General features: G+C 41.9%; 1 protein-coding gene across 1 annotated transcript; it reads left to right on the forward strand.

Moving 5' to 3' along the window:
• The first annotated feature begins 6285 nt into the window (after positions 1-6285).
• On the forward strand, positions 6286-16498 carry LOC141072463 (olfactory receptor 52P1-like). The gene is made up of 2 exons (XM_073559740.1): positions 6286-6307; positions 15537-16498. The coding sequence occupies exons 1-2, from the start codon at positions 6286-6288 to the stop codon at positions 16496-16498; spliced, it is 984 nt and encodes a 327-aa protein (XP_073415841.1).
• The last annotated feature ends 11329 nt before the right edge of the window (positions 16499-27827 follow it).

Raw genomic sequence — 27827 nt, forward strand, 5'->3', positions numbered from 1 at the left:
AACGAAGAGAATGCCCCCTTGTTCTTGTCACAGTCCTTGGTACAAACAGTTCATTGGAGAGATCTCTGTTTTGCCCTCTGATATACTTGTACATATATATTAGGTCTCCCCTAAGTCTTCTCTTTTCTAGAGTAAATAGACCTAATTTTGATAACCTTTCTGGGTATTGTAGTGAACCAACTCCATTTATCATTTTAGTAGCCCGCCTTTGAACCCTTTCAAGTTCAGTAATGTCTTTCTTGAGCACCGGCGTCCAAAATTGCACACAATCCTCCAAGTGTGGTCTGATGAGTGATTTGTACAGAGGGAGAATTATGTTTTCATCTCGTGTCCCCAGACCTCTTCTAATGCATCCCATAACCCTATTTGCTTTGGTGGCAGCTGCCTGACACTGGGCACTCCAAGTGAGCTTCTATTGATTAAGATGCCTAAGTCTTTTTCCATGTCTGATTTCCCCAGCAGTTTCCCATTTAGTAAGTAATTGTAGCATCTGTTTCTCCTTCCCATGTGCATAACCTTACACTTATCTGTGTTAAACCTCATTTGCCATTTTTCGGCCCAATTCTCCAATTTACTGAAATCTGTCTGTAGTTGTAAACTGTCCTCCTTTGTGTTAACTACCTTACATAGTTTTGTATCATCTGCAAATACTGATATTTTACTGTGTAAGCCATCCACTAGATCATTAATAAATATATGAAATAGTAGGGGGCCCAATACAGACCCCTGTGGTTCCCCACTAGTAACCCTGGCCCAATCTGAGGATGCCCCATTAATAACCACTCTTTGTTTTCTATCACTAAGCCAGCTACCTACCCATCTACACACATTTTCCCCTAGCCCAAGCTTTCTCATCTTACTTACCAATCTTTTATGTGGGACAGTGTCACATGCTTTAGAGAAGTCGAGATAAATGACAGCCAATGATTCTCCTGGGTCCATTTGAGAGCTCACATCCTCATAGAAGCTGATCAGGTTAGTCTGACAGGAGCGATCCTTCATAAATCCATGTGGATATGGAGTTAAACATTTATTAACATTGAGATATTCCACAAATCACTTCAGAGACAAGGTCTTTTTCCAACAGCTTAATGTTACTGGACAGCAGCGTATTCATCACACAGGCAGCACAATTCACACAGACACTATTCTTTCTGTAATCTCTCTCTCCTCCCGGCATTCACTGCCGTATCTCTGGTCGAACTCTGTTCTGTCTGTGCCTTCCTTTTCTCTGCCATCCAGGCAGTCTCTCTGGACAGTCCATGTCCCATCTGTGCCTTCCACGTCATCAACTCCCTTTCAGCCCCTCGTCTGGTTCCAATTGGGAAAGGTGCCGGGAATGCCATCTCAGCTGCTCCCGCCCCGGTCTTAGACCCCAGATCCTTCTTGGGGATGGTCCTGTTGAGCTGGTGCCCAACTGCACTATTCTCCACCTGGTGACCCTTACTGGCATTGCAGTTTTATCCCAACTGCCAGCAATGCGTCTGAACTCAATACTGCAGGCACCTTGCCCTGGGCAAGGAAGCTCGGGCTTCTGCTTCTAATCAGGAAGTGCATGTCCTATACCTCCTTGCGCTGTGCTGTCCTGCTCTGTGACCCCTCCCATTTGCTTAACCCCTATGCTGCTTGTATCTAACTAACACTCCTGTCTATTCTAGTCTATATCTCTAATGTGTCCCCCTCTTTTCTAATCCCACTATGGTCCTATACTATCTAAAACATGTAAATCAACAGCCGCGGAGACACCATCACGTTTCTCAACGCAAGCAATGACTAGCCAGGTCTTTCACCGGGAAGGAACAACCACGGGAAGGGCAGTCTCCAGTGAAGGAAACCACCTATGCCAAAACATGGTATCCATCCACAGACAGCTGTTTCGGGGTATTGCCCCTCATCAGTGTGGAGTAGAAAACTGGCTAGTAGGAGCAATGCCTAGTAAAAGACTGTGAAAAATGAGGATGAATGACCTCATAGAGATCAACATCCAACACTGCGGAGACACCATCACATGTTTCTCAACGCAGTGATCCCTGAAACAGCTGTCTGTAGATGGATACCATGTTTTGGCATAGGTGGTTTCCTTCATTGGAGACTGCCCTTCCCGTGGTTGTTCCTTCCCGGGGAAAGACCTGGCTAGTCATTGCTTGCATTGAGAAACACGTGATGGTGTCTCCGCGGCTGTTGATTTACATGTTTTTGCATATTTCCCATAAGGGATGGGGGCATTGCTCTAGCATCACTGCGTTGAGAAACATGTGATGGTGTCTCCGCAGTGTTGGATGTTGATCTCAATGAGGTCACTCATCCTCATTTTCACACTATACTATCTAAAATCCTACCCTAGTCCTAAGCCTATACACAGACAGACACATGACATTACAGTACATAAACTTTACATTAATAAACGATCAGGTGCCGCATGTAATCGAGAGAACAGCTTCCAGGGGAGAAGAGGCACGTGAGGTTCCCCGCCACCTCCTTACACTAATGTCACATATCTAATTACAGTCACTATCTTATACTCCCTACCTTATGTCCTAAGCCCTAAACTATGTCTTACCCGATGCTGTCCACTATTTCCTATACTATACACTACCAACATTACTACATCACACATGACACAGTATATATGGCACATTACACATCATGCGAGTGGTGTCTTCAGCGGTAGGAATATGACAGTCCATTCCATACCCTTTACAACCTTCCTAAAAGTCTCTTGCTCTAGGTACCATCACTTGCCAGTTCAAGGAAGGACCCTGCTGCCACTGAAGGGCTCCTGCAGAAATGACTCCCTTTTCCTGGTCACAACCACACATACCCGGTGATGATCACTTTCCTCTTTCACTAACAAAACAGGAACTGACACACAGGACCCCGATCCTCTTTACAACAATGGGCCAACCCTACAGTTAACCCTGTTGCTCCTGACTACAGCCTCCCAGAGGATAACACATACCACACAGGACATTTTGATGCTTTAAAAACAACAGGGGTCTTCAGAGAGATGTCACACCATCTTCTCCACCTTCCCATAGTTTTCAAAATGGGGTTTCTTGTGCGGGTTTTCTGCTGTTTTTTTTTACCTCAGCGGCTCTTCAAATATGACATGACGTCAACAGTCTTTTCGGGCCAAAATAGCACTACTTCCCTTCAGAGCCCTACCGGGCATCCAAACACATTGGGTATCAGCGTACTCGAGAGGAACTGCACAGCAAATTGGGTGGTTGATTTCTCCCATTACCCTTGTGAAAATTGAAAATTTGGAGCTACTGTAAAACAACATTTAATTAAAAAAACCTGAAGGGTGAACAAGCTTTATTAATGCGGTTTTGAATACAATTTTTGGGTCTTGTATTGGGGGGTTCTGACATCTAAGATCTTCAAAGTCACTTCAGAAGTGAAATGGTCCATAAAAAACTAGGATTTGTAAATTTTGTTGGTAAAATGAAAGATTACTGCTAAATATTTAACCCTTTTAACCTCCTAAGGGAAACAAATAGGTTTTAAAAATGATGCTGACATAAAGTGGTAAATGTCATTTATATAATTCAAAACTTTTACCTCCCTCCTCCTCCCACCACTGCCTCCTCCAACCTCCCTCATCTCTGCCAAGCATTTTGCCGCACACTTCAAAAATAAGATTGACCAAACAAGGCAAGTCTTCATCACTCAACCACCACAACCCCTTTGTATACCAGACCAATGCCCAAACCCCATAACCTCACTCTCCAACATCACTGAAGGGGAGCTTAATTGTCTTTTTCCAAATCGCACCTCACAACCTGTGCACTTGACCCCATCCCTTCCCACCTCCTCCTCAACCTCTCCACCACACTTATCCCATCCCTAACCCACCTCTTCAACCTATCGCTAACGTCCGGTACCTTCCCTTCTGCTTTCAAACATGCCACAATCACGCCTATCCTTAAAAAGCCAACCCTCGACCCAACCGCTATGTCCAGCTATCGCCCAATATCATTGCTTCCATTCGCTTCCAAACTCCTGGAACAGCATGTCCACACTGAACTTTCCTCCCACCTCTCATCTAACTTGCTCTTTGACAATCTACAATCTGGTTTCTGCCCCCATCATTCCACTGAGACAGCCCTGACCAAAATTACTAATGACCTACTTACAGCCAAATCAAATGAACAATACTCTATACTCCTGCTTCTAGACCTGTCCTCTGCATTCGACACAGTTGACCACTGCCTCCTACTACAGGTCCTCTCCTCCTTCGGCATCAAAGACCTCAGCCTATCCTGGATCTCCTCATACCTTTCCAACCGCACATTCAGCGTCTCCCACTCCCACACCACCTCCTCTTCCCACCCTCTCTGTTGGAGTCCCCCAAGGCTGTTTTAGGACCTCTACTCTTCTCAATCTATACACTTGGTCTGGGGCAGCTCATAAAGTCCCACGGATTCCAGTACTACCTTTATGCTGATGACACTCAGATCTACCTCTCTGGCCCAGACGTCACCTCTCTGCTGTCCAGAATCCCGGAGTGTCTATCAGCGATATTCTCCTTCTTCTCCTCTCGCTTCCTCAAGCTCAATGTGGACAAATCTGAACTCATCATCTTTCCTCCATCTCACAGATCTTCCTTACCTGACCTAGCTATAACAATTAATGACATCACACTTTCCTCAGTACCGGAAGTCCGCTGCCTCGGAGTAACCCTTGACTGCTGTGTCCTTCAAACCGCACATCCAAGCTCTCTCTACCTCCTGTCGCTTCCAGCTCAAAAATATTTCCAGAATCCGTCCTTTCCTCAACCCTCAATCTACTAAAATGCTTGTGCATGCCCTCATCATCTCCCACCTCGACTACTGCAACATCCTTTTCTGTGGTCTCCCTGCTAACATTCTCGCACCTCTCCAGTCCATCCTTAACTCTGCTGCCCGACTAATTCATCTCTCTCCTCACTACTCCTCCGCTTCTCCCCTCTGCAAATCTCTTCACTGGCTTCCATTCCCTCAGCGTATCCAGTTCAAATTACTAATACTGACCTACAAGGCCATCTATAACCTGTCTCCCCCATATGTCTCTGAACTAATCTCCCGATACCTTCCCTCATGTAATCTCCGATCCTCCCAAGACCTCCTTCTCTCCTCCACACTTATTCGTTCCTCTTCCAACCGCCTCCAAGACTTCTCCCGAATAGCCCCCATCCTCTGGATTTCTTTGCTCCAACACGTCCGATTATCAACTACACTCGGATCCTTCAGACGGAACCTGAAAACCCACCTCTTCAAGAAAGCCTACAGCCTGCAATGACCCCGCTACCTCCTTCTCTCTCACCACTACCGGAGATATCACCTCAACCAACACCGGAACTGCTGCAACCCCCCAACCTACTGTCTCCTTCCCCACCATCCTGTAGCATGTAAGCCCGAAAGGGCAGGGTCCTCTCTCCCCTCTGTATCAGTCTGTTATTGTTAGTTTACTGTAAGTGATATCTGTAATTTGTATGTAACCCCTTCTCATGTACAGACCATGGAATCAACGGTGCTATATAAATAAATAATAATAATAATAATTAATTATATTGTGTGGTCTGACTGTTTGTTTCCCGTCTGATTATTTGCACACAGGCTGAAAATGGCTGAGAATGTAGTACGGAGCTACGACTTCAGGAGGACACGCCATCGGGGACTGGTACTAGACGTGAGACTTCCCAGGAAGAAAGAGAAATAAAATTATAAATTGGAAGTTCCCGATAATTTCAACGTTCACGTTAGTCCTCCTCCACATGGTGCATCCTGAGTAATGCTAAAGGACTAACAATCTTGACGCCCAAACAATCAAACTACATCTAGATCTCCTGGTCAATATATTTTACATCATATTTGATAATCAACATAGCAGGCAATAATATTATTCAGAAACTCTGCGGATTCTCATGGCATTCTTCAGCACCTGTCTTGGGAACGTCTACCCTGGCCTTGGTGCACTCTGCCGCAGAATATTGTGCTCCAGCATGGCTGAATAGTTGTCATGTGAATGCAATCGACACTCAGCTGAACAACTCTATGCGCATAATATCTGGTGCCATCAGACCTACGCCCGTCCACTGGTTACCTGTCTTGAGCCATATTGTACCTGCAAACCAGAGAAGACAAAAGCTCCTACTTAAAGAATATACCAAAGTACTGAATAATGAAAATCTCCCAATACATCAAAATATCCAAGATGTTCAACTACAGCTACTGAAATCAAGACACCCCCCATCCGAACCACAATGACCCTGTAAGAACATGATTTCAATATAGAAGAGAAATGGCGAGAACTTTGGGTCACTGCAGTAAACGGTGAGCTTCAAACGTTTCATCACTTACAAAGTCCACCACCAGGCTTCAATCTACCAAGGAAAACCTGGGTCACGGAGGAAAAAGGGTTCATGTTCCAGGTCCCATAAAAAAATCTTAGTTCTTTATTGAAGTAATTAAAAACATATACGTGACGGAAAATGCTCACTAAGAAGTTGTCTGGCCAAGGCAAAGCGACGCGTTTCATTCTAGAGATCTTTATCTAGCTGTGATAAAGCTTCAATAAAGAACAAAGATTTTTTTTGTGGGACCTGGAAGATGAACCCTTTTTCCTCCATGTTACATGACGTCTGATCAGGCGGAGTTCCGTGCACCCTTGATGGTTGTCGATGAGCTGGTTTGCTTTGTTTGCTTCTATAAAACCTGCGTCACTCTGAATCGTATCAGGACAAACTTTGGAGTCTGTGCAGATCTTATGCATAAGTGGGGAAAATCTCACTCTCCTGCCTGTGACTGTGGAGCCAACCGTCAAACAGTCCAGCACATTGTCCAGGAGCGTCCCCTCAGATCTTATACTGGTGACAAGAATGACTTCTACACTGGAAATGACAATGTTATTGCATACATAGAAAACCTCCATGTCCGACTCTGATTTCTGTTCCTTTGTTCTTTTCAATCACTGTTTATTGTTGGTTATTTATTCTTATATGATGTTAAAATATATGTTTAAATGATTAAAAGTCAGCATTCATCATTCAGAAACTTCCGCCAGGTTAAACATTTTGGTTTATTTTAAAAAGTGGATAAGAATTTTTGGCAGCAGATTTCCACTTTATAATTAGGAGTGAGCCAATCCTAAAATATCTATTTTTCCTTTCATTCATCAAAATGGGGCTCACTAGAATTTCTCACCAGATAATTGGACCATCCTTCATCTCAAGTGACCGGACCAGAATGTAGCCTCCTCCTCTCATTTTCCCCTTACTGTTGGGGTTCCTCAAGGATCGGTTCTAGGCCCCCTCCTCTTCTCCTTGTACACTGCCCCTATTGGTCAAGCAATCAGTAGATTTGGTTTCCACTACCATCTCTATGCTGACGACACCCAATTATACGCTTCTTCTCCTGACATCACGCCAGCCTTTCTAGAAAACACCGGCGATTGTCTAAACACTGTGTCTAACATCATGTTCTCACTATATCTGAAACTGAACCTGTCAAAGACTGAACTCCTGGTGTTTCCTCCCGCTACTAATGTACCTATACCCGACATTGCCATTTCCGTGTGTGGTTCCACTATTACTCCCCAGCAACAGGCCCGCTGTCTTGGGGTCATACTTGACTCCGAGCTTTCATTCACCCCCGACATCCGATCACTGGGTTGCTCTTGTCATCTGCACCTCAAAAACATTTCTAGAATTCGACCTTTTCTTACTTTTGACTCTGCAAAACTCTTACTGTTTCTCTTATTCATTCTCGTCTGGACTATTGTAACTCTCTTCTAATCGGTCTCCCTCTTACCAAACTCTCCCCTCTCCAATCTGTCTTGAATGCTGCAGCCAGGATCATATTCCTCGCCAATCGTTACACCGATGCCTCTACCTTGTGCCAGTCATTACACTGGCTACCCATCCACTCCAGAATTCAGTATAAACTTATTACCCTCACCCACAAAGCCCTCCATGGCTCAGCACCACCCTACATCTCCTCCCTTGTTTCAGTATACCACCCTACCCGTGCCCTCCGTTCTGCTAATGACCTGAGGTTAACATCCTGAATATTCAGAGCCTTCCAATCCCGTCTCCAAGACATTTCACGTGCTGCGCCATTTCTTTGGAATGCACTTCCCAGGTCAATACGATTAGTCCCCAATCCCCAGAGTTTTAAGCGTGCCCTAAAAATGCATTTGTTCAGACTGTCCTATCGCCTCAGCGCATTAACCTAAATATCCCTGTGTGGCACAGGCAAAAGTTTTACCATAACCAGGTTCCCCGCATCATGTTCCCACATGCTTTATGCATTTAATAGCCCTCTGTGTCTGTACTGTTACACTCATAGACTGTTAACCGGTTCATGCAGCAACAGGGACACCGATTCTTACACTATGGCCGGTCCAAACAACTAAAGCAATTGTTACCATCCACCTTTCGTGTCTCCCCTATATCCTCATAGATTGTAAGCTTGCGAGCAGGGCCCTCACTCCTCTTGGTATCTGTTATGATCTATGTGTGGGCAGCATGGTGGCTCAGTGGATAGCACTGCAGCCTTGCAGCGCTGGAGTCCCGGGTTCAAATCCCACCGGACAACATCTGCAAGGAGTTTGTATGTTCTCCCCGTGTTTGCGTGGGTTTCCTCCGGGCACTCTGGCTTCCTCCAACATTCCAAAGACATACTGATAGGGAATTTAGATTGTGAGCCCCATCGGGGACAGTGATGATAATGTGTGCAAAACTGTAAAGTGCTGTGGAATATGTTAGCGCTATATAAAAATAAAGATTATTATTATTGCTGTGCTGTAATGTCTATTGTCTGTACAAGTACCCTCTAACATGTAAAGTGCTGCGGAATATGTTGGCGCTATAGAAATAAAATTATTATTTATTATTAAAGCGTCCTGTCTATAAATTTTATGTCTGTTTTGTGTCTAAATATTTGAAAATAATTAATTCATCTTCTAAACATGTCTGACATTAAATATCATACATAAGAGAGATCACTGCTGTCCTGAAGCTCCGCTCCTGGGGGATGTCTCAGAGGCGCAGCCGAAGCCTAGAATAGAGTAGTCCTTCCACTGAGCCTTAGGGAGTTTAGATTGTTTCTGGGGAAACACCATGGTGAGTCCTGGGAGCTCTCCAGCTTATTGTGGACCAGGAGATAAATACTCCAACATCAGACAGATCTGAAGTAGAAGAGCTCAACATCTGCCTGATCCGGAAGTGTCGCTGCTGTCTGGACATTGCTGCTCCTTCATTTCGTCCCTGGTGCTGGTAGGTCGTCTCATTGCTTACAATCTCTTTGTTATCTTCTTTTAGAAAAGGAGATTGGAAAGTGATAAACAGACACATAAACCACCAAAACCATCATCAGCTATCATTGTTCCCAACTCTGTGCTTTTAATCTCATTGTTATTTTCTCCCAGAAAAGGAAATAGAATCACGATTACATAAACCATCAAAAACCATCATCGTCCTCAACATTAGTGGTTCCCAAGTACAGACGCCTTAAAACCATGAAAGATGTTCTCCAGGAGAGAGTGATTTACTCTTTACTTGATGCATAGGACAACTGGTGGGTTCCTGCAGAAGTGTAAAAACACGTGTTGTGTTCCCCCCATGGTGAGGAGGTTGGGGGTTACCAGACTAGATGAACCACCTCATGTTCTTCTGCCGTCAATGTTCTATCTTACTGTGCACAAACATGGTGGATTTTCAATAATATCTGATGGTATTGTTTATAATAATAATAGTAAAAATATAATAATAATAAATTTTATTTCGATAGCGCCGACATATTCCGCAGCACTTTACATTTCAGAGGGGACTTGTACAGACGATAGACATTACAGCATAACAATAATCACATAGATCATAACAGATACCAAGAGGAGTGAGGGCCCTGCTCGCAAGCTTACAGTCTATGAGGAAAGAGGGAGACACGAAAGGTGCGTGGTAACAGTTGCCCTGATTGTATGGACCAGTCATAATGTTAAGTGTGTAACAGTACAGACGCAGAGGGCTAATGGATGCATAAAGCATGTGGGAACATGATGCGGGAAATCTGGTTATGGTAAAATTTTTGACTGTGCCACACAGGGATAGATTAGGTTAATGCGTTGAGGGGATAGGCCAGTCTGAATAAATGTGTTTTCAGGGCACGCTTAAAATTGTAGGGATTCGGGACTAATCGTATTGACCTGGGGAGTGCATTCCAAAGAATTGGCGCAGCACCTGTATAGTCTTGGAGACGGGAGTGGGAGGTTCTGATTATTGAGGATGCTAACCTCAGGTCATCAGCAGAACGGAGGGCGCAGGTAGGATGGTATACTGAAACAAGGGAGGAGATGTAGGGTGGTGCTGAGCTATGGAGGGCTTTGTGGGTGAGAGTAATAAGTTTGTACTGGATTCTGGAGTGGATGGGTAGCCAGTGTAATGACTGGCACAAAGTAGAGGCATCGGTGTAACGATTGGCGAGGAATATGATCCTGGCTGCAGCATTCAAGACTGATTGGAGAGGGGAGAGTTTGGTAAGAGGGAGACCGATCAGAAGAGAGTTACAATAGTCGAGACGAGAATGAATAAGAGAAACAGTAAGAGTTTTTGCGGAATCAAAAGTAAGATAAGGTCGAATTCTAGAAATGTTTTTGAGGTGCAGATAACAAGAGCGAGCCAGTGATAGAATGTGGGGGGCGAATGAAAGTTCGGAGTCAAGTATGACCCCAAGACAGCGGGCACGTTGCTGGGGAGTAATAGTGGAACCACACACGGAAATAGCAATGTCGGGTAAAGGTACATTAGTAGAGGGTGGAAACACAAGGAGTTCAGTCTTTGGCAGGTTCAGTTTCAGATAGAAGGAGGACATGATGTTAGACACAGCATTTAGACAATCGCTGGTGTTATCTAAAAAGGCAGGTGTGATATCAGGAGAAGAAGCGTATAATTGGGTGTCATCAGCATAGAGATGGTACTGGAAACCAAATCTACTGATTGTATGACCAATAGGGGCAGTGTACAAAGAGAAGAGTAGGGGGCCTAGGACTGATCCTTGAGGAACCCCAACAGTAAGGCTAAGTGCACACGTACCGGAACTCTCGCGGAAATTACCGCGAGAATTCCGGGATTCCAGTCCGCGGGAAAATCGCATTTTAAATTCCCGCGATTTTCCCGCGGAAAAACTAGCATTTTGCAAGCGTAATTAGCTTGCAAAATGCTAGCGTTCTCCAAGCGATCTGTAGCATCGCTTGGAGAACTGATTGACAGGTTGGTCACACTCGTCAAACATAGTGTTTGACGAGTGTGACCAACTTTTTACTACTGAGGCTGCCTATGCAGCATCAGTAGTAAAAGATAAAATGTAAAAAAAAATAAAAAATAGTGTTATTCTTACCCTCCGACGTCCCGCGCATCCGTTCCCAGTAATCCTTTGCGAAAATGCCCGCGATGACGTCAGTTCTCGCGGGATCGCGACGTCTCGCGGTAATTCGCGATGACATCGCGCGAATGACCGCGAGACTTCGCGATCCCGCGAGATCGGACGCCATCGCGGGCATTTTCGCAAAGGACTACTGGGAACGGGAGCGTGAAGAGAAGCGGGAAGACTGCGCGGGACGCCGGAGGGTGAGAATAACAATATTTTTTATTTTTAAATTTTTTTTTTTACAGGGATATGGTACCCAAAGCCCGGAGGACAGTCTCCTCTCCTCCGGACCATGGGTACCATCCGCAAATGTTCTGCTTACTTTCCGCATGTTGTGCACAGCCACATGCGGGAAATAAGCGGAACAATGCATTCCTATGGGTGCGGGATCGCCGCGATTCCGCAAATTAATGAGCATGCTGCGGTTTTTACCGCGAAGCGATTCCGCCGCGGTAAAAACCGCAGCATTAGCACAGCATTGCGGAATCCCATAGGAATGCATGGGATGCTTATTTTTCGGGTTTTCGCGGCAAAATCGCGCGGTTAAAACAGCTGCGGAAACGCGAAAAAAAGCCACGTGTGAACCCAGCCTAAGGGGAAGATGAGAGGAGGAGGAACCGGGAAAAGATACAGTAAAGGAGCGGTCAGTGAGATAGGAGGAGAACCAGGAGAGAACGGTGTTCTTGAGGCCAATGGAACGGAGCATAGTGAGGAGGAGCTGATGATCCACAGTGTCGAATGCTGCAGAGAGATCCAAGAGAATTAGCATGGAGTAGTGACCATTAGATTTAGCTGTTAGTAGATCATTAGAGACTTTAGTGAGGGCAGTTTCAGTAGAGAGCGGGAACCGGATTGGAGAGGGTCGAGAAGCGAGTTATCAGCGAGATAGCGGATAAGATGGGAGTGGACCAGGCGTTCCAGGAGTTTAGAGATGAAGGGAAGATTAGAGACAGGTCTATAGTTAGCGGCACAGTTTTGGTTGAGGGATAGTTTTTTAAGTAGTGGATGTATGATGGCATGCTTAAATGAGGAGGGAAAGATACCAGAAGAGAGAGAGAGTTTAAATATTTTAGTTAGGTGAGGGGTGACAGCAGGGGAAAGGGACTGGAGGAGATGTGACGGAAATGGGTCACTGGTGCAAGTGGTTGTGCGAGAAGATGCAAGGAGCCTGCTTACTTCTTCTTCTGTGACTGGTTCAAAATCAGAGAGTGAGCTAGATACAGTGAGGGAGGGAGGACAGTACATGGTATGAGGTGATTGGGAGATAATTTCCTGTCGAATCTGGTCAATTTTTTCTTTGAAGTAATTGGCCAGCTCGTCAGCTCGGAGCTCCGTGGTTGGGGCCTGTACTCTTGGGTTGAGTAGAGAATGAAAAGTGTCAAAGAGGCGTTTCGGGTTATTGGACAGTGAGGTGATGAGGGTGTTGAAATAGGCTTGTTTGGAGAGGTGAAGGGCAGTGTTGTATGTTCTAAGCATAAACTTATAATGGATGAAATCTTCGTGTAGACTAGATTGTTTGGCTCATTTTGAGAATGACCCTTAAAGTGAACCTGTTATGTTGTAAGTGTCGTCCGATCTGTGGACAACACGGTGCAGAGAAGGAGAAGCTGGGCAGAATTATATATAGGTTTGTTGGAAAAGATTCAGTATAACATGAATTTTATTCATTGAAATCCCTGGTGTTTATATACTGGTGTCCTACTAGTGATTGACAGCTATCTCTGAATGCATAGTCATACAGGGAAGACTGTCACTCACTGAGTAGGGCCGCCCACTGGACACTTCTGCATATAAACACCAGGAATTTTAATAAATAAAATGAAAATTTTACTGAAACATATCCGACAAAAAAAAAGTCTCCTCCAGCTCCTCCTGCTCTTTAATGCCGGCCTACAGATCAGATGCCATGTACAATGTGACAGGTTCCCATTACAGAGATTTTATTAGTACCGGCTTAAAAGATGTTGTTACAGTGTAACATCCAGGTGGTCTCATATTTAGGGGGTCCTATAGATTAAGGGCCCATTCAGATGTCCAAGCCAATGGTTCCAAGCACGGACTTCCCACCGGTCTCCCAACCCTAGCATGACAGCCTCGTAGAAACATATGATGGTGTCACACTTGGGTTGGGAGAGCTGCCGCCAATCTGCTCTCGGACTGGCTGGCACTGACATCTGAATGAGGCTGTAAATAGTCAGAATCACTGACGAGTAACTAAAGGCGGCGGGAGAGTCACTGCTCATCAGTAAGATCAGAAATTCATGGGGCATTGCTATTATCAATTACTCCTGAATATTAGAAATCCGGGTTCTTAGCTTTTCATGGATCTTCTCATTTACCATAGACTTTCTTATGTTGGAGAATTGTTCTGTGACAAAGCGGGGCCCCGGGGGCAACACAGCTTATTAGAGGCACAGGTCACTGAGGGCACGAGAGGCCCCTTAGTAAAAATCAGTAGCGTCTTACCATGTAGTGTTCGGTACAAGGATTCTCCCATGACACGATGGTTCAGCTAAACACCTAAAGAGTCCAAGAAATGTCTGCACCATGTCTCACAGAAAGTCAGACTGCATCCGATAATAGCGAGAAATTATAATAATAGCAAAATAATAACCACACGAACGCGACTAACACAACGAATAATGGCACACCGGGGCCCGATCAGAAAACATCTGCAGGAACGTCTGAGCCACAAAGTGAAAGAGAAGTCCCATCACCCGACTGCGGAGAGAGCGAAGGAAGGAGAATAATGATAATTATACAAGAGAATATTACTAACAGAACTAATAATAATGAGAGTCAGAATACAGTCACCAGAAGAGACGATTCGTGACCAATCCGATTCTTTACAAACTCCTGAAACTGAAATATTCAGGATTCGATTCACACAAATCCATCACAATGGCAGAAGGCGGCCGGCATGCTTCTGGATTCTATTGAGAATAAAAAAGGTGATAAAATATATATAAAAAAAAAACATTATACTAACCCGTCCTAAGCCCACCTCTTCTAGCTCAGCTCCCCTCCCGGTCCCCTGCTCGCCCCCTCCGGTCTTCATGTGGGGCGCAATTCCTGCATGTGATGACACGAGGTCTAGAAAACGTCAAAATATCTAAAGCGACCAGAGGACCAGGCAGGAAGCGGCGTCAGCAGCTGCAGCACCGGTGAGGAGCAGGCCTAAGACTGGTGAGCCTCATGGTTTATTATCTTTTCACCCCTTTATTTAATTTTTATTATTTTTTGGTGTCTGGAGAGATCTTGGAACAAAATAAAAGACTTTTCATGAATTGGGTCATTTTCAATTTGGACAGAATTGAGTCTGCTAGAGCCACTACAGAATGTTCTCCGATTGCAAAGACTGCCCCATTCTCCCGATTTCAGATGGCTTCTGTTCCTATCCTCATCTTCTGTTTTCATTTCGACATAGAAAGATGACTGCCTTCTCTCTCTCCATCGGTGACTTGTAATGAAGGTCATTAGGTAGCCCAGCCAGCCCCCTTCACGATCACGGCTGCTGTATAATATTGGCTACACAGTCAGGCTCGGCACATCCAAACGTTTCACTAAATGGGCATTTTTTGAGCGGTTTCCTGGACATTTGGGATTGAGGAGAGAGCAAATGTTAGGAGGTGTGAAAGACCCATTGTCTCAGCTGGTCAGGGGGCAATGTTGCCACAGACCTAAAGAGGGAACAGTTTTGATCTGTTCTGCGCGTTCCCTTCTCCGCAATATGATCAATAATCATTATATAGCAGATAGGTATAAACTGCAGCAGTAATAATTTCCTACGTAGACATAATGCTTGCTGTATATAGTATGACTCTGGGCCTTCGGGCTCTTCCTCTGCTTTCCGAGCTCTGTAGAGGTCTCTGTGTGAGACAGAGGAACAAACAGCCAGAAAGTCGGCAGGAAAAAGGATCACTGCATAGGGAATGCCCACTGAGCACTGAGTCTGCAGCATCACGAGCCGCTACGTAGATATACTCTAGAAACTGAATGCAGCAAAAGAGAAATCTTCCCACAGAGTAAAGCAGCCTCAGCCTCATACGGTAAATGTATGGAGAGCAGGTGTAGATCATACAGTGATATACGGTAACCCTTGGTTTTCTGCATTTACAGAACCTCATCAAGCAATGTCAACACAAAATGAATCTTTTTACCAACCCGCAAGCTTCATTCTGATTGGCATTCCTGGCCTCGAGGTGGCCGAGATCTGGATCTCCATCCCCATATGTTTCATGTTCATCGTGACGATTCTGGGGAACAGTGCCATGCTTCTCATCATTTTGTGCCACGAGACCTTTCATAAACCAATGTATCTGTTCCTCTGTATGTTATCGATTATTGACCTGGTGGCATCAATAACTACTACTCCCAAAATCCTGAGCATCTTTTGGTTTGGTGACAAGCAGATTGACTTCAATGCATGCCTGGTTCAGCTCTTCTTCATCCATGCCCTTTCCATGATGGAGTCTACGGTCATCCTGGCTATGGCGTTTGATCGATATGTTGCTATTTGTGATCCCCTCAGATACACTTCTATTCTTCATAACTCTGTGATTGCTAAGATTGGGGTTTCAGCAATATTTAGAGGCTCCTTACTTATGGCTCCAGCTCCATTCCTGATCAGGAGGTTGTCCTACTGCAGATCCAACGTGATCGCTCACACCTACTGTGAACACATGGCTGTGGTGAAGATCGCTTGCACTGATACAACCATAAATCAGGTGTATGGCCTGGCAGTGGCTCTGCTGGTGATAGCGGTAGATGCTATATTTATAACGGTGTCCTATTCGGCCATAGTTAGGGCGGTATTTCGATTGTCCTCCAAGGAAGCTCGTCAAAAGGCTTTAGGCACATGTGCCCCGCACGTTTGTGTCCTCATCATCTCTAATGTCCCCGCTCTCTTCTCATTCTTTACACATCGATTCGGACATAATATTCCTATCCACATTCACATTATTTTTTCCAACCTCTATGTTCTTGCTGCACCCATGTGCAACCCAATAATCTACGGGGCAAGAACCAAGGAAATACGCCAAAGGATAATTGTGATTTCCAAAAGTCTTAATTTTTTGCAGCAATTTATATAGTATGGCCACATTGTCTGCTAAATTTAAAGGAGTATTTGCAGTATGAAGAGGTAACAGCCCTGATAATTCCCATAAAATGATATCTCAACCAATCTGGGACAGAAAAAGGGACCCACAGTCTAATAATGGAGGTGGATGTCCACCGAAACCTTCAGACCAAGAGAGAATCCTGAGACAATTGTGCCAAATAACCAACTTATCACTAATTAGTTCTGCACATAAGGAAATGACTTATGACTTGACTTTGCTCCATGGCCAGTGTATAGACTTCAATAGTGCTTGCCTCTAGTAGAAGCCGTATCAGATGGACATTTTTGACTGTCATTGCAAAGTATTTTCTAAAAGTCAATTATATTCAGAATTAGTCATAATACACTGTAAAAAAGTCATTGTCACCTTGTGCAGACTCTAAACTCACATTTATGACTGCCACTAGTCAATGGCGGAGCCACAACTTTTGGCTTCTGGAACCTTTAGTCTACGGCACCATAAAAAACTTCAAAGGAAAAAGGCAGAAAATTAAAGCACTACAGGTTGTAGCAGACCCCATGATAAATGCGGGGGCAGCACGGTGGAAAATACTGAGGAGAACCTTATCAAGCCTTATCCGCGTCCATTTACAACACCCAGCAGCTGAATCCTCCATGAACGGTCGGTGCGAGTGGTTGTGATATCAGCATATGCAGCGGTCTAGGCCTCGCCTTTATCATGGGCTCCTGCTGCATCAATATTGTGTCCTAGTGTTGGTAGCTATGGCTGCCTTTTTTCTGTGATGTTTTTGAACTTTATGTCCTTTTCTGTGAGTTGTGCCGTCAGCATAACAATGAATAAAAAGGAAATGTCTATTATTTTAAGAGGTTTGGAGAAATCCTGAGTTCAATCAGTCACAAGAATCAATGAAAACCCGACAAGGCAGTTGGGCTATTGAATTATTTTATGCTTGACCCTCGCTCGTAGTCATTCAATTCATAGACATGGTAGGACCAATAATTTGGGAAAATTCTTATCAGCACAGTTGCAAATATACTGATTGACTTATAAGGCCCTTTCAGAGGGACCCATAATAATCTGAATGAGTGTTACTGAGAATGATCATTCCCGATCTTCGGTCCATCTAATCATGCAACTGAAAAGCAAATTGCTAATTTACAAATTGACCGGATCATTTACACTGGTCTAAAAATGTGAACTTTCTGCAGCACATCTCTCCATGTAAAGAGGAGATGTGCTGCTGACTCTATGAATCCACCTCAGGGACAGAGCGATCGTGGTCAGGATCATTCCATTCCCGTACAGTTTGCATTGGTCCCTGTCAATGGTTGGTAAAAAAGAGCCTGTTGACTTGTATTATTGTTGATTAATGCTCTTCATTAGGGATGAGCGACTTTGCCTTTTGTAGGGTCGAGTCGGGTTTCATGAAATCCGACTTTCTCAAAAGTCGAGTTTAACGAAATCGGCCGACTATCGGGAAAAGTCGGAGTCCGACTGAAACACGAAACCCAATGCAAGTCAATGGGGAAGCAAAGTTGACATGGAGTGGTGGACAGGAAACACACCTACAGTGCCCATTTCAATGCCAACAACATCAATTCTTATAACTGAAGCTTGTCAACCTTAATTTACTTTGTAATACTAGTTATGCATTGAAAACTGGGGGTTATTTGGCTAAAGTTGCGGTGGGGTAGGGCTGGCGCCTGGTTTTCGTGTGCCCCGGGCGAAAGAGTGTCACTGGGCTCCTTTAACACATACCACAATTCATGATGCTCCGATACGGCACAAAAATATAGGTATAGTACAATGAAAAATACTTCACTGCTTACATTACGTGACAGATCTATTTTAAATTGTACAATAGCTCAAAAAAAGCACAGTATATACTCCATAAAGCATTATGGCCACCACCTAGTGCGCCATACAGAATAATGAGCCCCATATATTGCTCCATACAGAATAATTGGTCCCATATAATGTTCCATACAGTATATGATGAGCTCCACATAATGCTACAGTATATGATGGTCCCAATATAATGTGCCATACTGTATAGGACGGTCCCCATAGAGTAGAATGAGCCCCACATATTACTCCATACAATATAATGAGTCGCATATAAAGCTCCATACAGTATATGATGGGCCCCATATATTGTTCCATACAGAATGGGCTCCATATAATGCTCCATACAGAATAGGCTCCATATGTGCTCCATATAATTCTCCATACCCTTAATGATGTCCCATAAGTAATGATCCCCATATGATGCTCCAGTATATGATGGGCCCCATGGATGATGCTCCATTGTATGATGGGCCTATATAATGCTCCATATATAATGGGCCCCATATGATACTCTAGTATATGATGGGCCCCATATCATGCTCCAGTATATGATGGGCCCCATGGATGATGCTCCATTGTATGATGGGCCTATATAATGATCCATATATAATGGGCCCTGTTATGAATGGGTCACCGAGGAGGAGAGCAGGCCCAGGCTAAGCCACAGAAAACCAGAGAGGTTGGTAACTTAGCAGATTGCAGACCCCTGATCCTATCCACACAACTAGCAGTAGCCATGGAGCGTACCTACATTGATCCTAGATGCCTCGGCACAGCCAGAGAGCTAACTAAGCCCTAAGCAAGAAAGGGGAAATCTAAACTGCCCCAGAGCAGACACCAAAGGAATAGATAGCCTCCAAACATATATTGTTTGTGAGACAAGATGAAAACACAAACACAGGCAGGAAAATAGACTGAGCAAATGATGGGGCCCACACTGACTAGACAGGACAGGAAAGGAAAGATACTGTCTGCAATCACGCAAAAAACCCTGCAAAAAGTCCAACACGTCTGATGCAAAAAAAAACTGAAGTCGAACGACTTCGCCCCCCACTATATCAGCACTCTGGTATATTATGAAAGCAGAGCAAAAAGAGACCAATCTAACAGGGGACAAAACAAACTGGCACAAGCAGTAACATATGGGGGGTGATTCAGCACAGCCCCAGCCAGAGCTGGCTGACCCGCACAAAGCAGAGATAGACAAAACCAGATCAAATGCAAAGAGAATAGCAAATGAACCACTTAGCTGAACTTACAGGGACAGAGCTGGAGACATCAGACCTCAGGAGGCACAGGAGGAAAATCACCAGCAGGGATAGAGGGAGTTGGCTGTCTTAAATCCCAATCTGAAACCCCAGATCTCCAATCATCATCCTCATTATCAGGTGGCAATCCCTCTGTCAATCAGATCAGCTCCATTACCTCCAGTAACCACCAGATGGAGCCCAGAAAGAGAACTCGCAATCCCTCTGTTAATCTGACCAGCTCCACTACCTTCAGTAATAACCAGAGGGAGGCCAGAAAGCGAATTCACAACAGGACCCCGTATGATGCTGCAGTATATGATGGGCCCCATGAATGATGCTCCAGTGCATGATGGGCCTATACACTGTGTGCAGAATTATAAGGCAAATGATCACATCCTTTTTATACATGTCCTACTCCAAGCTGTATAGGCTTGAAAGCCAACTGCCAATTATGTAAATCAGGTGATTTGCATCTCTGTAATGAGGAGGGGTGTGGTTTAATGACATCAACACCCTATATAAGGTGTGCTTCATTATTAGGTAACTTCCTTTCCTTTGGCAAAATGGGTCAGAAGAGAGATTTGATGGACTCTGAAAAGTCAAAATGTGTGAGATGTCTTGCAGAGGGATGCAGCAGTCTTGAAATTGCCAAACTGTGGAAGCGTGATCACCGAACAATCAAGCGTTTCATGGCAAATAGCCAACAGGGTCACAAGAAGCGTGTTGATAAAAAAAAGGCTCAAAATAACTGCCCATGAATTGAGGAAAATCAAGCGTGAAGCTGCCAAGGCGCCATTTGACGCCAGTTTTGCCATATTTCAGAGCTGCAACGTTACTGGAGTACCAAAAAGCACAAGGTGTGCCATACTCAGGGACATGGCCAAACTAAGGAAGGCTGAAAAACTACCACCTTTCAACAAGAAGCATAAAACGTCAAGACTGGACCACTGTGCCTATTTTGTTTTGTCTTCTGATGTCGGGGGTTCGTTTTGCACGGGTCTCCCCCTCTTTGTTCTTTTTTATCTTCCCATTCCTTTCTTCTTTCTTTTATCTATGGAATAATAAAAATAATATGTTTTTAATGATTTTAAATTAACTAATACATTAATTTAACTATGACACTTTGAACTCTGACATTTGTACCAGATGACATGTGACCTTTTGGCGCCGTTTTTTGAATCTTTTTTTGAACTTCTGTTCTATATAATCTGTGACAGTTCTGTCTGATCATATATGTCATCCCCTGAAGAAGAAATGGTATACATTTTGAAACGCGTTGGGAAATAAATGGATTAATCTTTCTCCTAAACACTGGATTAGTGATTTTATCTGGTAGCGCACAAAAGTCCAAGAATTTATTCCGAAATCTGATGTTGAAGCGGTCGCAGAGTTGACCTTTGGACGTGCAGCAAGCAGATTACTGATCCCACATGCTTTAATCTCTCCTAAAAAGGGTGAGTAAACTCTAATTTATTTTTTCTGCAATAACCCAGATAAGACCCTATTGCGCTTTTTTTGTTCCTTTAGCTATATTACATTTGAATCTCTCCGACGGTTCTTGGATAGCACCGCCGGTGTATAGGAACATTCAGCAGCAGAGGGTCCGTTCCTGTGTACCAGGATGGAATATTTCCAAAGCAGACTCTCGTCGAGGGAAAGACTGATCCTGCAAACTATTGGCAATATTGGATTTTCGAATCACACAGAGGGAAGCACTGATTTGTTTAATGAAGAGGAAACTAGGACTTTTCGAAAAACCTTCTTGAACTTAAAAGAAGCGATTAAAGAGGAACTTTATTATAGCCTGGACGCCCGCTTCTTATCCATTTATCTAGAGGAGAACATATGTCCTCGGGGTCTAAGGTTAGTCTTTGACTCTCCTTTTGACAATGACTCAGAATTTACACATGAATGGGATACCAATTTAAATAATTGCATGCATAGGATGATTTTACTTTTATACAAAAAAAGATCAAAACTTGCAGAATTAGCAACAAATAAGGTACTAGATCTATCAAATAAACTGAGTCCTTTTGTTAAACATCCTGAATATAAAAAAATTAATTCAAATGTTATAACACATATCATGCAAATTGAGCATGAAACAATTCTTAAAAAAATCAAAAAAATTACAGAGGGATAGGGAGGACTATAGGAAAATTAATGACAAAATTAAAAATAAATATAACAAGAATGAAACTAGCAATGAGAACTCAATTAAAATGGATACTACTAACCCAGCAGAGAATAATGATAATAATAAAGAAATAGTGAAACCAATAGAGGTAAAAAAATCTGTGAAAACAATAGAAACTGTTATTAATAAAAAATTAGATGACAATAATGAATGCAATAAAAAGAATATGAGTGAACAGATTGTCACTAACATCAAAGAAATAATAAATGGAGAAAAAAATAAAAATAATTCTCTCAAACCACCACCTATCAAGACCACTAAAATGACGGCACCGCTTATTGAGGCTATCCAACACCTGGAGAGCATTAAGGAACAAATGAAACGATTAAATGTGAATAAAACCACTAGTAATCTTATTGACACAATGAATCCCAACATAGATACAAGTAAAATCATTACACCCACTCCAATAGAAATTGTATCACCAGCACTTATAGAATTTCCTGAATCTACACCTATTTCACTACTGGATTTCTCTATTTATGATAATGATTCGTCTAATACAACCAATAGCGACATGATTTTAATAGACAATTCTAACACAAATAATACAGCCACTGTTCCTTTTTTGCCACGAGCACTGAAAAACACTCAGATGAAAGATATAAAAAAAAATTTTTCTCCAAAAAACGGAAAAAGAAAAGGTCTTTTAGAGGAAGTAGAGGAGGGAGAAAAAAAGAAAGGGAAGACAAAGTAACAAAGAATAAAATTATTAATAATCATGGGAATAACATCTTTAATTTATCATCACATCACCTCACAACAGAGGAAAATGCAGTTCTTTCTAAAGGTTTAACTTTTTGTCCTGTGTATAAAACTAATGACTTTGATCTTTTCCTGGATTTATAAGTATTTGTCAGGAAATTAACATTAAAACGACATTTTCTATTAAAAGAGTTAAATCAGTCATCAAGTTCTAAAGATGAGAACAACTCTAAAGAATGTGTTTCCTCAAATAATGATTCCACTGAAAATGGATTTCACTTGGATGTACCTGTTAAGTCTAATTTTTACCCTATTGAAAATAAGGGCCATTTCCTTAATGTGTTTAATGATGTTGTACAAAAGAAATTCAAGGAAATTACCTCTACAAAGGACAATTATCATTATAGAAATAATTTAAGTAGAGGTGAAAAATTAGCATTGCAAACACTAAAGACTAACACTGATATTATAGTGCGGTCAGCAGATAAAGGAGGAGGGATAGTTATTCAGAATAGATCTGATTACTGTAATTAAGCAATGAGAATATTATCTGATGAAAAATATTATAGTAGAAATTCACTAGACATCATTCCAGAAATAAAAGTAAAATATGACCTATTAATTCAGGAGGGTAAGAATATGAACATCTTTAATAAAAAGGAACTAAAATTTCTTACTGTTCAAAACCCACGAATTCCTTGTTTCTATCATTTACCAAAAATTCATAAGGATTTATTAAACCCCCCAGGAAGACCGATTATTTCAGGTATAGGCTCACTAACGAGTAACCTATCCCATTACATTGATAGAATTATGGTTACCAATGTTCCGCTCCTAAATAGCTACATTAGAGATTCCACTCATCTTATTCAATCTTTACAGCAAATTCAATGGAAATCTGGCTATTTATTACTCACTATGGATGTGTCTTCATTATATTCAAATATACCACACAATTTGGGTTTAGCCTGTTTTAATAAAATTTTAATTAAAGATAGTAGGTTGTCCAAAGAACAAAAAAAGTTTTTATTAAAAGGTATGGATTTCATTCTGAGGAATAATTATTTTACATTTGATGGATATTTATACCATCAGAAGCTCGGGACTGCGATGGGCTCAAAGGTCGCACCAACGTATGCAAATATTTTTATGGGGGTGTTCGAAGAATTTTATATTTTTAATACCAAGTGGTGTAATAATCTAATCATGTACAAGAGATTCATTGATGACCTTTTTTTTATTTGGGACAATTCTGACAATAATGTTAATAATTTTATTCATGATATTAATAATAATAACTGGGGTTTATCATTTTCCGCAGTTTATGATCAGAATAGTATCAATTTTTTAGATATAACCATTTTTATTAGGGACAATGCTATTTTAACAAAAACCTTTTTTAAAAATGTGGACATTAATAGTTATATTCCTTTTAATAGTGGACATTATGGTAAATGGCTAAGAAATATTCCAGAGAATCAGTTTAGGAGAATCAGAAAAAATTGTTGTAACTTTGAAGACTTTAAGGACCAAGCTGATATTCTAAAAAATAGGTTCGTGGATAAAAAATACCCCAATAATCTAATTAATAGCGCCTATAATAGGTGTGTCAATATATCACAAGACACTCTTATTAATGGAGATAAAATAGTCAAACTAGATAATAAAAAATTTATGACTAATTTTATCACTCAATATTGTGCTGAACATACGAGAATACGCAAAATTTTATGTGATAACTGGTATATACTTTTAAGCGATCCTATTCTACAAAAATTTTTACCTAGTAATCCAGGAATAACCTTTAGAAGGGCACCAACCATTAAGGGATTGGTGGCCCCTAGTCGACAAAAAACTATATCTGCATTCCCTATTCATGCCTCTTTAAAAGGGATTTATAAGTGTGGCAAGAAAAATTGTCTCTGCTGTAAGATTATTACACATAAGGAAAAAACTATAAAATCATCTATCACTAATGAAATCTTTCCTATAAAAAACTATTTGAATTGCACTACGGAATTTGTAATATATCTAATTGAATGTGGATGTAAAAAACAATACGTTGGAAGAACAACCCAACCCCTACATCTAAGGGTTAATTCACATAGATACAATATTAAGAGGGGTTTCTTACAACATGGTCTGTCAAGACATTTTACTATTAAACATAATAAGGATCCGAGTGGACTAAAAATCAGTCCAATTGAACATATTCCTGCTGATAATCCTGACAGAATAGGGCAATTGAATAGAAAAGAAGTGTTTTGGATCTACAGGCTAAATACACTCAAGCCTTATGGATTAAACGAAATTACAGAGGTCTTTCTCTAAAATTTGATAAATTTAATGAATTTCTCTTTTATTAATTTTTAATTATGCAACCATATATTAATCCTAATGATTTTTGTAATATCTTGTATGATTAACCCCTTTTTTATATGCGACTTTTTATTTCTGTAATGTTTTTTCATATGCGACTTTTTTCTGTAATGTTTTATATTTGTCATATGTCCCATTTAATGCACATATCTCTTTTATATAATTATATACTATAATGTTGTAAGAAAATAATGCCACTTTTTCTGTATTGGCGGCATACAGTCTCTTTTTCTTCTTCTTTCTAATTCCTCCCTTTGCACTGGGACATCGCGGTGAGCGATCCCGGTTTCTTCATTTACCGCTGCATGATTTCTCCATAGTCGGTATCTCTGTTCTTTTCCCTATAAAACACCGTGAGGATTCACAGATGAAGTTGAGGTCTCCCCCTTGTGTGATCGATCATACTGATTGATTTTTGTTCTGAGACAGCACAGGAGGCGATCCTGTTTTTTGAACGCTGCGAGAGCTCTCTATAATTAGTAACTGTTCATTTCGTTACGAACACTCCGAGGACTTATGAATAAAATTATTGCCCCCCTCTTAGGTGATTTGGAACTAATCGTACTGATTTTTCTTATATTATATATTTTTACATTTCTCATATACATTTTTTATATTATATATTTTTACATTTCTCATATACATTTTTTACATACATTTTTAATAAAAAGAGAGAATTTTATTGTCAAGGGGTCATTTTTGGTTGGAATTCGTTTGTATATACAGAAAGACATTTTCCTTTTTTTTTTTTTTTTTTCTTGGAGCCTTTTTCTTCTTCTTTTCGTGTTGGGTATAGCCGATCCTGGTATAGTGGTCTGAGACACCCACTGTGCCTATTTTGTTTTGTCTTCTGATGTCGGGGGTTCGTTTTGCACGGGTCTCCCCCTCTTTGTTCTTTTTTATCTTCCCATTCCTTTCTTCTTTCTTTTATCTATGGAATAATAAAAATAATATGTTTTTAATGATTTTAAATTAACTAATACATTAATTTAACTATGACACTTTGAACTCTGACATTTGTACCAGATGACATGTGACCTTTTGGCACCGTTTTTTGAATCTTTTTTTGAACTTCTGTTCTATATAATCTGTGACAGTTCTGTCTGATCATATATGTCATCCCCTGAAGAAGAAATGGTATACATTTCGAAACGCGTTGGAAAATAAATGGATTAATCTTTCTCCTAAACACTGGATTAGTGATTTTATCTGGTAGCGCACAAAAGTCCAAGAATTTATTCCGAAATCTGAAGACTGGACCAAGAAATATCTTAAGTCTGATTTTTGTAAGGTTTTATGGACTGATGTAATGAGAGTGACTCTTGATGGGCCAGATGGATGGGCCCGAGGCTGGATCAGTAAAGGGCAGAGAGTTCCACTCCGACTCAGACGCCAGCAAGGTGGAGGTGGGGTACTGGTATGAGCTGGTATCATCAAAGATGAACTTATGGGACCTTTTCGGGTTGAGGATGGAGTGAAGCTCAACTCCAACACCTACTGCCAGTTTCTGGAAGACATCTTCTTCAATAATAATAATAATAATAATAATAATAATAATAATGATCTTTATATAGCGCCAACATATTCCGCAGCGCTTTACAGTTTAACAGTTTCAAAACACAAGTCATAAGTAACAACTTTAACAATACAATAATTAAAGCAGAATCAGCCGCCCCTGCTGGTGAGAGCTTACAATCTACAATGAGGTGGGGGAGACACAGAGGACAGGCGTGTATATACAATGGTGTATTTACAATGATGGTCCAGCCATCTCGAGGGAGTGAGGGATGGATGGAGATAGTGAATGGGCTACACACACACACTTACACATAGAATGACTTTGATTAGTGAACGTGATAGGCCGCTCTGAACAAATGTGTTTTGAGGGAGCGCCTAAAACTATGCAAATTGTGGATAGACCTAATTTCTTTGTGTAGAGCTTTCCAGAGGATTGGCGCAGCGCGGGAGAAGTCTTGGAGTTGGGAGTGGGAGGTGCGGATTAGTGCAGAGGTGGTCGAAAGTCGTTTGCAGAGCTCAGCGGTCGTTAGGCTGATAGACAGAAATGAGGGAGGAGAGGGTGCTGCACTGTGGAGAGCTTTGTGAGCTTCTTCAAGCAGTGGTACAGGAAGAAGTCGGTATCGTTCAAGAAAAACATGATTTTCATGCAGGACAATGCTCCATCACATGCATCCAAATACTCCACAGTGTGGCTGCCCAGTAAATGTGTAAAAGAAGAAAAATAATGACATGGCCCCCTTGTTCACCTGATCTGAACCCCATAGAGAACCTGTGGTCCCTCATAAAATGTGAGATCTACAGGGAGGGAAAACAGTACACCTCTCGGAACAGTGTCAGGGAGGCTGCGGTGGCTGCGGCACGCAATGCTGATCGTAAACAGATCAAGCAACTGACAGAATGTATGGATGGAAGGAAGGTGAGCGTCATCGTAAAGAAAGGTGGCTATGTTGGTCACTGATTTTTATTTTTGTTTTTGAATGTCAGAAATGTTTATTTCTAAATTTTGTGTTATGTTGGTTTACCTGGTGAAAATAAACAAGTGAGTTGGATATATATTTGGTTTTTATTAAGTTGCCTAATAATTCTGCACAGTAATTCTGATCAGCTTCTATGAGGATGTAAGCTCTCAAATGGACCCAGGAGAATCATTGGATGTCATTTATCTCGACTTCTCTAAAGCATTTGACACTGTCCCACATAAATGATTGGTAAGTAAGATGAGAAAGCTTGGGCTAGGGGAAAATGTGTGTAGATGTGTAGGTAGCTGGCTCAGTGATAGAAAACAAAGAGTGGTTATTAATGGGGCATCCTCAGATTGGGCCAGGGTTACTAGTGGGGGACCACAGGGTTCTGTATTGGGCCCCCTACTATGTAATATATTTATTAATGATCTAGTGGATGGCTTACACAGTAAAATATCAGTACTTGCAGATGATACAAA

The sequence above is a fragment of the Dendrobates tinctorius genome, unplaced genomic scaffold, assembly GCF_039654945.1.
Source record: "Dendrobates tinctorius isolate UK_male_01 unplaced genomic scaffold, ASM3965494v1 ptg000273l, whole genome shotgun sequence".
Taxonomy (NCBI): domain Eukaryota; kingdom Metazoa; phylum Chordata; class Amphibia; order Anura; family Dendrobatidae; genus Dendrobates; species Dendrobates tinctorius.

Excerpts from the sequence above, each read along its gene's own strand:
- LOC141072463 (XM_073559740.1), top strand. The coding sequence starts at position 6,286 with ATGGCGAGAACTTTGGGTCACT. Across the intron at positions 6,308-15,536 it reads GGCGAGAACTTTGGGTCACT|CAATGTCAACACAAAATGAA; the intron begins GCAGTAAACGGT and ends AACCTCATCAAG.